The 12,419-nt window shown below is 45.3% G+C and overlaps 1 protein-coding gene across 2 annotated transcripts in view; it reads left to right on the forward strand.

The window, feature by feature from the left end:
* POLH (DNA polymerase eta) overlaps positions 1–12,419 on the forward strand; it is a 42,417-nt gene that overhangs the window by 11,150 nt on the left and 18,848 nt on the right. For both annotated transcript variants that reach the window (XM_077485438.1, XM_077485439.1), the window contains exons 3-4: positions 10,247–10,381; positions 10,489–10,706. In XM_077485438.1, the coding sequence (XP_077341564.1) occupies positions 10,247–10,381; positions 10,489–10,706 (353 nt within the window). The remainder of the gene's footprint in view (positions 1–10,246; positions 10,382–10,488; positions 10,707–12,419) is intronic.

Genomic DNA, 12,419 nt, shown 5'->3' on the forward strand with positions numbered 1-12,419 from the left:
CAACATTCCATGCTTCCCCTGTGTTGTGCTCAGTGTCGGCAAAGGCTTCTGTGGCAGTTTTGCTATTTCTCCTGCTCTGTCAGCCATCAGTGGGGGTTTGGGGGACCATACACCATCAGAGAGGTCAGGTTCCCCCTGCTGAAGACGCCCCCCACGATCCGACCTCACTACAGGGCCGGCTATCCCTGCGCGGGAAAGGGATCCTTTTGGGAAAAAAAGGGGTGCATTCTGGAATGAGGGGGCATGGCTTAAATGCCGCCTGCGTGCACATGGATCGGCGTAAGACACGACACAGGCGCAAGGCTCACTGCTTAAAAGCTTTACACTCTGGAAGTGTCTGGTTGGCTGACGGAGGGACACAGAGCATACAAGGGCATGTAAGCTTATGGGTGTGTGGAGACAGGCATTTCCAAGGGGCACGTTTACTTGAGACTGCGGCATTTATAGCAGCATGTTATGTTATTGCTAGACTAAAGCTCGGCAGTTGATGCATTTTGTTTAGTACCACTGCTTCTTTGTACTTAGGACTATTTCTTCCCGCAGGAGGGTTAATTCATCGGGGGAGTGCAAAGTCGCTGCGGCCAGAGCCTGAGGCTCCTAGTCGCATGCCCACAGTTCCATCCTCCCCTGAAGGACCTGGACCATCTGACAAATCTGAGCCATCTTGTCTTGCAGGCATGGTGGCTACCTCCAATATTTCAGCTTCTGCATTTGTCACTAAGAACGATTTGGCTTTGGCTCTGGATGCTTTGGAGGGAAAAATAGAAAATATGTTCACATCCTCCTCCCAGGAGGTGAGAAAACGCGGCAGGTGCCCTTCTCCTGCCCTTGACCTTCCCGAGCTGGAACCACAATGGGCAGGTGATACTGGGGTATCTTTGAGGGAAGGAGGTTCAGGTGACTCCTCTTCTGAGGATTCAGCTTCTGAAGAACCTTTTTCAACTTTACAATCTCAGAAATTGCTAATTTAATTCCTTACAGACTTGGTCAGCTCTGGATATAAGTTGCCTCCTGCAGAGGGGGGAGGATGTTTCTTTCTCCTCCTTGGTTTCACTAAAACCCCCACAGGCTTCTCATGCTTTCCCTATGCACCCGCTAATGGAGCAACTGATTTATGCTGATTGGGATCACCCAGATGAGCAGTTTTCTCCCCCCTAAGAAATTTTCTTTTCTCTACTCTATGGAGAAAAGGTTCTCAAAGAGATGGGATCTGCCAGAGTAGATGCTGCTATCTCCTCTGTGAACAGGAGTTTAACTTGTCCAGTGGACAATGTACAAGTATTTAGAGATCCAGCTGATAAGAAGTTGGAATCTCTACTAAAAGCCTAATTTGCTGTAGCTGGTGCTGTGGTACAGCCTGCAATTGCAGCAATAGGCATTTGTCAATCCCTTTGAGATGAACTCAAGCAGGTTATTAAGAGTTCCTGCTCAAGCTGAAGAGGCTCAAAGTTTAGCTGAGCTACCTAGGGTCCTATACTTTGCAGTGAACGCTATCAAGAATTCTATTTATCAGACGTCTCGCCTTTCGCTTATGTTGATGCTCTGTGACTAAAAAATTGGTCAGGTCAGCCGATTTACTATGCAAGAAGCTCTTGGCTGGGTTTCCCTTTCATGGAGAAAGGGGGAATATTTGGATAAGTATATCCAAAAGATTTCGAGGGGTACGAGTACCCTTCTGCCGGTTAAGAAAAAGAATAGACGGTCTTCTTTCAAAACTTCCCCTCCTATGCCTGGGGCAACAGCCTCCAGGCAGTCTCGGCCTCCACCGTCAGGGGCAAAGGGTAAGCCTCATAACCAAACACAGGGCTACAAGAAGTCCACAATGCTTCCTTGTGAAGGGGCGCCCCCACTTAATCGAGTGGGGGAAGACTGCAGTGGTTTTCAGAAACTTGGCAAGAGGAAATCCAAGACAAGTGGGTCCTCTCTGTAGTAGCCCTAGGCTACAGACTAGAGTTCCAAGAGTTTCTACCATCGTGTTTTCTAAGATCAAACGTTCCCAAGGACCCAGTAAAGAAAAAGTCCTTATTTCTGGCACTGGACTGATTACTGCCTCAGGAAGTAATAGTAGATGTTCCCTCAGAAGAGAGGGACATGGGGTTTTATTCAAATCTCTTTATAGTACCAAAACCAAATGGAGATGTCCGACCCATTCTAGATCTTAGGAATCTGAATCACTTCCTAAACATCCACTCCTTTCGCATGGAGTCGATTCGGTCAGTTGTTTCCACCCTACGAGGAGGAGAGGCTCTAGCATCCATAGATATCAAGGATGCATATCTACATGTGCCAATATTTCCCGGTTACGAGACGATTTTGCGATAGAGCAGCACCACTTTCTGTTCATGGCCTTGCCTTTTCGGGTTAGCCACCGCTCCCCGACTGTTTATAAAGGTGTTAGCCTAAGTACTAGCAAGTCTAGGGGGCCAGGGTATAGCATACCTAGACGACATGCTACTGGTAGATCAGTCAATAGCACGGTTAAACCATGTGTTGTCCAGTTATCTGAAACACCTGGGTTGGATTCTCAATCTAGAGAAATCATCCTTACGGCCTGTAAGAAGGCTGCAGTATTTGGGCCTGGTCAGACACAACCCAGGAAAGGGTGTTTTTACCTCAGGCAAAAGTCTACGCTCTAAGACTGTGGTCAAGGCAAAGAAGGGTCCTTCCATTCGCCTTTGCGTGAGATTACTAGGGAAGATGGTAGCTTCCTTCGAAAGCGGTTCCCTATGCCCAGTTTCATTCAAGACTGTTGCAACACAGTATTCTGTCTACTTGCAACAAAAAGATCCAAGCCTTGGATTATCCAATGAATCTGGCTCCAAAAGTATGCCAGAGCCTGGTTCATAATCAGGAATTTACACAAGGGGAAATCCTTCATTCCGGTTTCCTGGAAAGTAGTAACAATGGATGCCAGCCTGTGGGGCTGGGGAGCAGTTCTAGAAGAGACCACGGTTCAAGGAAAGTGGTCAGAGTCCGAGAAGACCTTGCCCATCAATTATCCTAGAGATTCAGGAAGTACGTGTGGCTCTAATAGCCTGGATGTCCAGGTTGCGGAATGGGAGAGAAACATGTTCCTTGCCTATCTGCAGTTTACATTCCAGGAGTGGAAAATTGGCAAGCAGGTTTTCTGAGCCATCAACGGTTGTTCCCGAGAGAATGGTCTCTACATCCCGATGTCTTTTTGGCCATATGCCAAAGATGGGGTACACCAGATGTAGATCTATTGCCGTTCAGGTTCAACCAGAAGTTGGACAACTTTGTGGCGAGAACAGGGGATCCACCTGCACTCGGAGTAGATACGTTAGTGACCCCGTGGAATCAGTTTTCACTGATTTATGCATTCCCTCCAGTTCATCTGTTATGGCTGCTTCACAGGCAGGGAAGAAGGGAAGCCGGTAATCTTGGTAGCCCCGACATGGCCCAGAAGACCCTGGTATGCAGGGATTGTGAGGATGGCAGTAGGGGAGTCTTTGACTCTTCCACCTCATCCGGACCTGCTGTCTCAGGGACCAGTATTCCATCCTGCCTTACAAATGCCAAATTTAAGGGTTTGGCTATTGAAGCCCACATTCTGAAACATGGGGGGGCTTTCAGGTTCAGTAGTAACTACCCTGATTAATGCCATAAAGCCGGCATCCAGGACTATTTATTACAGGGTCTGGAAGGCCTATGTTGGTGTGAAACCAAGGGTTGGCATCCTCATAAGTATGTCATAGGAAGAATTCTGGCCTTTCTACAATTAGGAGTAGAAGCTAGCCTTGAGCACAATCAAGGTTCAGATTTCAGCCTTGGCAGTGTTTTTCCAAAGGCCGTTTGCTTTGCATTCTTTGGTCCAGGAATTCATACAAGGGGTAACTTGGATAACTCTGCCAGTTAGAACATCTTTGTGCCCATGGGATTTGAATCTGGTTTTGTCGGTGTTGCAAAGACAACCCTTTGAACCTATACAGAATATTCCTTTGATTCGTTTGACAAGGAAATTGGTATTTCTAGTTGCGATAACCTCTGCAAGAAGAGTATCAGAATTGGCTGCTTTCTCCTGTAAGGAGCCATACTTAATCATTCACAAGGATAAGGTGGTGCTGCGTCCACACCCAACCTTTTTGCCAAAGGTAGTGTCTGTTTTTCATCTGAATCAAGATGTTTCCTTACCTTCCTTTTTCCCAGAACCTCGTTCTGCAGAAGAATAATTATTACATTCTCTCAATGTAGTGCGAGCAATTAAAGTTTTGTTTGTGTTGCTGGAAGGCCCTAGGAAGGGTCAGGCAGCATCGAAATCTACTATTGCTAAGTGGATTTGTCAGGCCTATGGCCTGAAAAGAAGGGTTCCTCTTTTTATGATTAAAGCGCACTCTACCAGGGCAGTCAGTGCTTCATGGGCAGTGCATAACCAAGCCTCTGTGGCTCAGATTTGTAAGGCCGCTACTTGGTCGTCAGTTCATACATTCACAAGATTCTATCAGATGGATGTAAGATGGCAGGAGGACACCACCTTCGGGCGTAATGTGCTGCAGGCAACAGTATAGGTCCTCATGCCTGGCGGCGGCTATTTGCTTTGAGTCTTCCTCCCCTCAACTGCTCTGCTATTTTAAATTGGTAGTAAACTCCGCCCCCTTTTTTTTTTTTTTTTTCCCCTACAGGTAAGCTTCCAATAAAGCTCACCTGTAGGTAAAATGAATATCTCCTAAATGTGCACCATTTAGGAGATATTTAAGTGAGCAGCAGCTGGTGACTTCACCGGTGAATGCGCTCTGAAGGAAAGGCATTCAAGTGCTGTTCCTTAAAGCGGAGCTCCACCCAAAATAGGATACTACGCTTGTTTGCTTCCTCTCCTCCTCCCCCCCCTCCCCCCCCCTTTTCGAAAGGTGGCAAATATGGAATCTGAGGGGGGATTTCACCCCCCGCCTCCGGGCCATTCATGCTTTGCAGTAGGGAACCCCTTACCCCTGGCGGCAGCAGGAACCGAAGAGCAGATGGATAAACATCAACATCATGGGACCCTTGGACAAAGGCAGAGGGAATGTCGTCCTTTTTCCATCCTCCTACGCCAACCAATAAATTGCAATGACTCGTCCTTTCCAGTGGATCCTTCCTCACTGGGCAAGCATGACAGAAAACCCATTTATTCTAGACATGCTGGCTCATGGATACAAAATAGAGCTTTTGGACCTTCCTCCAGAAAGATACTTTGTAACAAACCTGCCAAGGGGCATAACAAAGGACCTAGCCATGAAGAACCTGTTAGGGGATCTGATGCAACAGGGAGCTGTGATTCAGTTTTCTCCAGAGGAATGTTATCGGGGTTTCTATTCCCATATTTCCCTGCTAAAGAAACCATCGGGATGCTTTTGTCTCCTGCTTGACTTTAAAACTTTTAAACAGGTCAGTCCATTACAGCAGATTCCACATGGACTCCCATTTTTTTTTTTCAGCCAGAAATCTTAGCCAAGGGATGCTTCATGGCATCAATCTACTTTGCCTTTCCAGAGAAAAATTGCAGGTAGACCTGGCCAAGGCTCGTAATCATTTGGAAGCCTTGGGGTGGATTGTGAACCTTCAGAAATCACATTTTTTAATCCAGCTCAGAAAGTTCAGTTTCTAGGTTATCAAATAGATTCTGTAGAACAAAGGTTTATTTTTTCTTCCAGAAGAAAAGAAAAAACAGTCATGAGTGTAGTAGCCAGGCTACAAACAAACCAGGAGATATCAATCAGAAAGATGTCAGCCCTGGGAACCTTAACTTTGACAATGCCAACCATTCAATGGGCGAGACTCCATTTGAGTCCCCTACCAGAGTTTTCTTAAAGGTTTGGGATCACAGCCCAGAAACCTTAGACGCAAAAGTAAAACACCCTACCAGGGTCAAGAGGGCCCTTTGGTGAAGTCAGTCAGTTTTGTCAAAGGGCTTACTATGGTGTTTTCCAACAGAAAAAAGTGTCACGACAGATGCCAGCAGCTGGGGATGGGCCCACTGGGATCAAAATATATCACATGGAATTTTGGTCCCGATCCGAAACAGGAAGGTCCTTAAACTGGACGGCGTTAAAAGCAGTCATTCTAGCAATGGCTGCCTTCTCTCCAAACCTCCAGGGGTCCCAAGTGCAGATTTTATCAGACGATTTCACTACCGTGGCATACCTGAACAAACGGGGGCACAAGGAGCAAGGCACTTCTATTGCTGTCATCAGACATCCTGGAGTGGGCAGAGTCGACAGCGCATCTTAAAGGCACGCTAAAAGAAGTAGCAGACGAAAAATTCAGGAAGCAGAATGGAGCTTGAATCCGGAAATATTTTCATTGATGACGAGGATGTGGGGGCGTCCACAAGTGGACTTGCTTGTGTTAAAAAAAATGCTCAGCTCCCTCAGTTCTTTTCTCTGCACCGAGACAGCAGCTCACTAGGGATAGATGCCTTGAACTTTCATCTGGGCTATGCCTGCCTAACCCCCCCCCCCCCCCCCACTCCATTCTGGATGAAAAGAGCCTGTTTTTCCTCCATTCTACAAATGACAGTCAAACCCTTCTGCCAGCTTCCTCTCAGACAGGACTTGCTACTTCAAGGCCCAGTATACCACCCAGATATAGCCAGATTGTCTCATTGCCTGGAATCTGAGTAAGGCCCCTTTCACACTGACGATCCGTTCAGGCCTGCCTGTCAGTTTTTCAGGCGGACCTGAACGGATGCTCCATAGAGCTCTATGTGACAAGTCCGCTGACATCCGACCTGCTCCGATCCGAAAAAGTGTGACGGAGGAAAAAGCAGTTTTTCCATCCGTCATCGGATCGGGTGACGACGGACACTGCGGTCCGTCGTCATCCGATCTCCCATAGGGGAGAGCGGCGCTGTGACAGGTCTGTCCCTGCGCAGTGTGTAGAGACGGACCTGTCATCTCCCTGCTCAGCAGAGATCGACGGACTGACCCCCGCTGAGCAAACGGATATCCATGGGGCGGATCAGCACTGATCCGCCCCGTGTGAAAGGACCCTAAGAGTTGTTAAGGAACAAAGGATTGGCGGATCCTCTAGTATCCCCTTTCTCTCGCCAGTATAAAGAAAGTAACTAGAGATATTTACGCTAAAGTTTGGAGAGTCTACCTCTTTTGGTGTTCGTTAAACCAAACCTTAGGCCCCCTCACGCATGCGGACAGTATGTCCGTATTTCATCCATCCGTTTGAGGATGAAATACGGACATACATGCATACATATGGGACAGCGGGTGTCTGCGGATAAACATCCGCAGACACCCGCTATTGTCCGCCTCCGCAACAGTCCGATTCTGCAGACGGAGGAAAATCCTATTTTTCTATCCGTCTGCAGAGCAGATCGGATGAACACGGACAGACGGGCCGATCCGAACGATCCCCCCATAGAGGAGAATGGAGAGCTGACAGGGCGGTCCCTTCACAGTGTGCGAAGACCGCCCTGTCCGCCGCCGGCTCAGTGGGGACAACGGAGCGATCCCCGCTGAGCGAGCGGATCATCACGGGGCGGATCATTACTGATCCGCCCCATGTGAAAGGGGCCTTAGAAGACATTGTGTCGATTTTGGAATTTCTACAAAATGGCACGGACAAAGGTCTTGCGATTAGCACTCTTAAAGTGCAAGTGGCTGTCTTGGAAGTATACCTAGAAAGATCAATTTTTTTTTCAGTTCCTTTGGTTACAAGATTCTTTAAGGCACTTACTAATAGGTCCAGATCAGCTCCTACTAAACATTTTCCTAAATGGGACCTGTCAGTAGTTTTACAAGCCTTCACAAAAGATCCTTTTGAACCGTTAAAGACAATCTTGTTAAGGAATTTAAAGCTTAAAACAGTTTTCTTAGTTGCAGTTAGGTCCGCAAGAAGAATCGGTGAACTACGCACTCTATCGGTAAAGGAACCTTTTTTTTTTTTTTGTTAAATTTACACAGACAAGATTGTACTTAAAACAGATTCAGAGTTTTTGCCAAAAGTAGCATCAGTTCCTAATAGGTTGCTGGAAATCATCCTGCCAACTTTTTGTTCAAATCCTTCTGGGGGAAAAAAGGAGAATTTATTCCATAAATTGGATGTAAGAAGATCTTTATTACATTACTTGGAAGTAACAAGGGACTTTAGGTCTTCGGACTACTTTTTATTTGTTGTTTTCTCTGGCAACAGAAAGGGCCGCCAAGCATCAAAGGGGGTCAATTACTAGATGGGTAAAATCAGCTATTTCAAAAGATTATTCCCAGGTGGGGTTGTCTCCCCCATCGGGAATTTGAGCACACTCCTACTAGAGCTCTGGCCACTACATGAGCAGAAAAAAACTGGTGCCACCCTAGATCAAATTTGTAAGGCAGCTATGTGGTTACGTTATCTAACGTTTGTCCGTCATTACAGATTGGATCTTCTGTCAGCCAGTGATCAGGCATTTGGCAGAAAGGTCCTGCAGGCTGCTGGCCCCTCCCAAGTTGGTAAGTCTCGATTTTATCATCTCAGGTGCTGTCCTGAAGGACGTTTAGGGAAAATTCAAGTTAGACTTACCGGAAACTTGTTTTCCAGGAGTCTTTCAGGTCAGCAACGCCCTTTTCTTGTTTATATATTTGCTTTGACTAACCATATTCTGATTATATGTTCCAGTTGGGCCAGAGGTACTCTGCTACAACTTAGAAAAAAGGAGGAAACTGCGCTATTCTAAAACCTGCCCTCAAAGCAGCAGCTCAAATCGTTATACCTACGACAGACAAAATTTTATACAGTGGAGAGCTGCGCTAAATTGTGTACATGAAAGATTTGTGTGTGACCCAAAAAAAATTTTTTTTTTTTTTTATGACTCAGCACTTACATTAAAATGGGTGAAAAATAATTTAAATAAATGAATAAAGTGTATAGAAAAATCAATTCTTCATATAAATAATCATAAAAATATAAAAAGAAAATGAATCATAAAAAACACCAATCACAACTAATTGATATGTGAAAGGAAACCCCACAGAGTGTGCTAACACCATATTTTCACAAATTAATAAGTGAATAAATGCAAATAAATAATACATGTATAAGGATCAAAAAAGTCTCATCAAATATATAAATAAAATAAATTATAAATTACATAGATTTAATGCAGTGTATATAAAGCAAGAAAAACGCAAAATAGTTCACTCAAGTCCCAAAAAAAGAACTCTTTTTTTTTTTTTTCAGTTGATCCAATGTGCAATGGAAAGTGACACCAATAAAAAAATCGTGTGACAGGGATTCCACTGAAGCACCTCCACCAATGGATAATATGAGCTGCTTACCAGAGCGTGAGATCTCCGTATTAAGTGAGATCACAAACGCATTTGAAGATACTCTAGATAGATAGACAGTCCTGGGAACCACACCGAGCCTCTCTCTCCAGACGCTCCAGCGAGTTAGAATGTTAATGCTCCAAAGAATATAAAAAAACAAGGGAACACATACATAGTGTAAAACCCTTTTAATAAGATAGTAGATAAAAAGCAAATAAACTCACATAATCAGCATACAAGTCAGCAATTTACAAAATCGAGCCGGCCGGCTCTCGGCTACCGCCCGCACTTACGCGGTGACGTCAGCACGCCGTTGCTCCCTACGCGTTTTGTCACTAAACAGACGTGGTCACGGGTTTATTTGTATTTATATATTTGATGAGACTTTTTTTTGATCCTTATACATGTATTATTTATTTGCATTTATTCACTTATTAATTTGAGATAATATTGTGTTGGCACACTCTGTGGGGTTTCCTTTCACATATCAATTAGTTGTGATTGGTGTTTTTTATGATTAATTATCTTTTTATATTTTTATGATTATTTATATGAAGAATTGATTTTTCTATACACTTTATTCATTTATTTAAATTATTTTTCACCCATTTTAATGTAAGAAGTGCTGAGTCATAAAAAAAAAAAAAAATTTTGGGGTCACACACAAATCTTTCATGTACACAATTTAGCGCAGCTCCCCACTGTATACACTCGGCTACAACTGACGAACTGTGGGGAGAAGCCTCCAATTTGGTGGATTTGGTCTTTCCTAGTGGGTGGAGCCACTCTCTCAGGTGTTGTCCTGAAAGACTCCTGGAAAACATGTTACTGGTAAGTCTAACTTTTTTTAATTCAATGATCTGTTTCTTTTTCTTTTATTACAGGTAAAGGATTGGTCAGTAATATTGCAATTCTGTTCATATTGCTCTTTACCAGTATGAGCGTTTTTTGTTATCTGCTGATGTTGCTGACACTGTGATTTGTCTGCACAGGATTATAGCAGTCAGTTATGAAGCCCGGGCTTTTGGGGTGACCCGAAACATGTTTGCTAACGACGCTAAGAAGCTTTGCGCTGACCTGCAGCTTGCCCGTGTCAGCGAGGCTCATGGGAAAGCCGATCTGACAAAGTAAGTTTATGGGGGGAGGGAGGGGGGGGGGTAGGAGAGAATGTTGTTGGGATGATGTATCGGGTTGTTAGGAATTTGAGCGCATTCACATTTCTCCTTCCTCGCAGGTATCGGGAGGCCAGTGTGGAAGTGATGGAGATCATGTCTCGGTTTGCCGTGGTTGAACGAGCGAGCATTGATGAGGCTTACATAGACTTGACTGAAGCTGTACAAAAACGATTAAAGGACATGGAGGGTCAACCTGTATCGGAGGATATGCTGAGAAGTACCTATGTTCAGGGCTATCCTCAGCTGAACCCAACGTCAGAGGAGAGCCTTACCAAAGGTGACTGTTCTTTGGTCTATATATCCTGATTTTCCATCCCCATGAGTAAGCTCCAGTGGGCGGAGTGAAATGCATTGGGGGCGTGGCCTGTCTGAGGTCCAGGCTGAGACTACTACTTGTTCATACACAGTGGGTCTTGTTCTGATTTGCATCTCCTGGGACTTTCAGTTCTCATTTATATATCCTGATTCCTTGTAAAGTAATAGTCTGCCTGCCTTCCTTTTTTTTTTTTTTTTTCTTTTTTTTTTTATATGTAACAGTATCCACTTTGCAATTGTACCTGACGCTTTTGTGTGCTGGTCAGCTAAGGGCTATAAATATGTTGAGTCTTTCTACTTGCTCTTCCAGTGCTGTGGAGGCAATGACATGATTGGCTGCACAGTTCCTCAGTCACCTGCTGCTTTATTTGCACTACAAATTCTGGATGAACCATCTGCGCACTTCTATATGCCCTTTCCAGCAAACCATGCAATGAAAAACAGGGGTTTTTAGTTCGAACATATTCCAATACATGCTTAAATGCAGAGTTCCACCCAAAAGTAGAACTTCCGCTTTAAGGACTAATTTGGGATGTCATATTTTGGGGGGGGTGGGAGTACGTACTTAGCTCCCACTTCCGCTCGGCCGTCTAGGCGACGCCTCCTCTACCCCTCCCTCCCTGCAATTTTATGAAGTCACAGGTCCCAGAAGATTGCCCGGCCATTCAGCTCGACTCGTGCTGCATGCGCAGTGCTCATCCGGCTTTGACGCTGCAAGCTATCAGAGCCGGGTGCCCACACTTCCTATGTTGGCACCATGGAAAGGAGGGTGAAAGACGTGAGGCTTCAGGCGGCCGCTTCACTGGACCGTGGGACAGGTGAGTGTGTGTTTAGATCAGCAGCTACAGTAGCTGCTGACTTTTAATAAACAACAAAACGACTGGGACTCCGCTTTATGGACTCCTATCCCTCCTTGTATAGGGGAGAGCTTACCTAGTTTTGACAGGTACCTGCTCCCACTTCTGCTTGGCCCGCCTAGGCAACTCGAAAGAACCCCCCCTCTCCCTCCCACCCTGCGATCTTCTGGGACACATCATAGATCCCAGAAGATTGCCAGCCATTAAGGAGGCACAGTGCGCACATGACTGTGAAGCCGCAAGTTGTCACAGCCGGGTGCCCACACTTGTGATGCTGGCACCGCTTACAGGCGGGAGAGAGAACCAAGGTTTCGGGGCGGCCGCATCGCTGGATCCTGGGACAAGTTTAGTGCGTGTGTTTATTAAAAGTCAGCAGCTACAGTTTTTGTAGCTGCTGACTTTTAATAAACAAAAGAACGACTGGAACTCCTTTTTTTTTAAGCTGGCCAACTGCATCAAAATAATCCCTCTTAAGGCCAGTCCTACACTGCCTAGCCTCTGCAAATGCTACGGCGGACACCATGCCAACCTGGGGCATAGAAACACAATGTGGGGGAGAGCAACTAGGTTCAGGTCTGGTCACTGACCTGTGTTACATCAGAGAAAAAATATACCTGTGGTCAAATCCCAATAGCTTGTACATCTATATAAACTATCAGGTGCTGTCTGTTGCTGTATTTGGACTCTTGCACAAACATAACATGCCTCTTGGCATTAAGGCAGTTGTAAACCACTGCACTCTTTTTTTTTTTCTTTTTCTTTTCTTACCTGCAAGACAAAAGCATAATGTGCTAGTATGCATTGCATACTAGCACATT

Source organism: Lithobates pipiens, unplaced genomic scaffold, assembly GCF_037356315.1.
Source record: "Lithobates pipiens isolate NorthernLeopardFrog02 unplaced genomic scaffold, aLitPip1_a1.2 Scaffold_18, whole genome shotgun sequence".
Classification (NCBI taxonomy): Eukaryota; Metazoa; Chordata; class Amphibia; order Anura; family Ranidae; genus Lithobates; species Lithobates pipiens.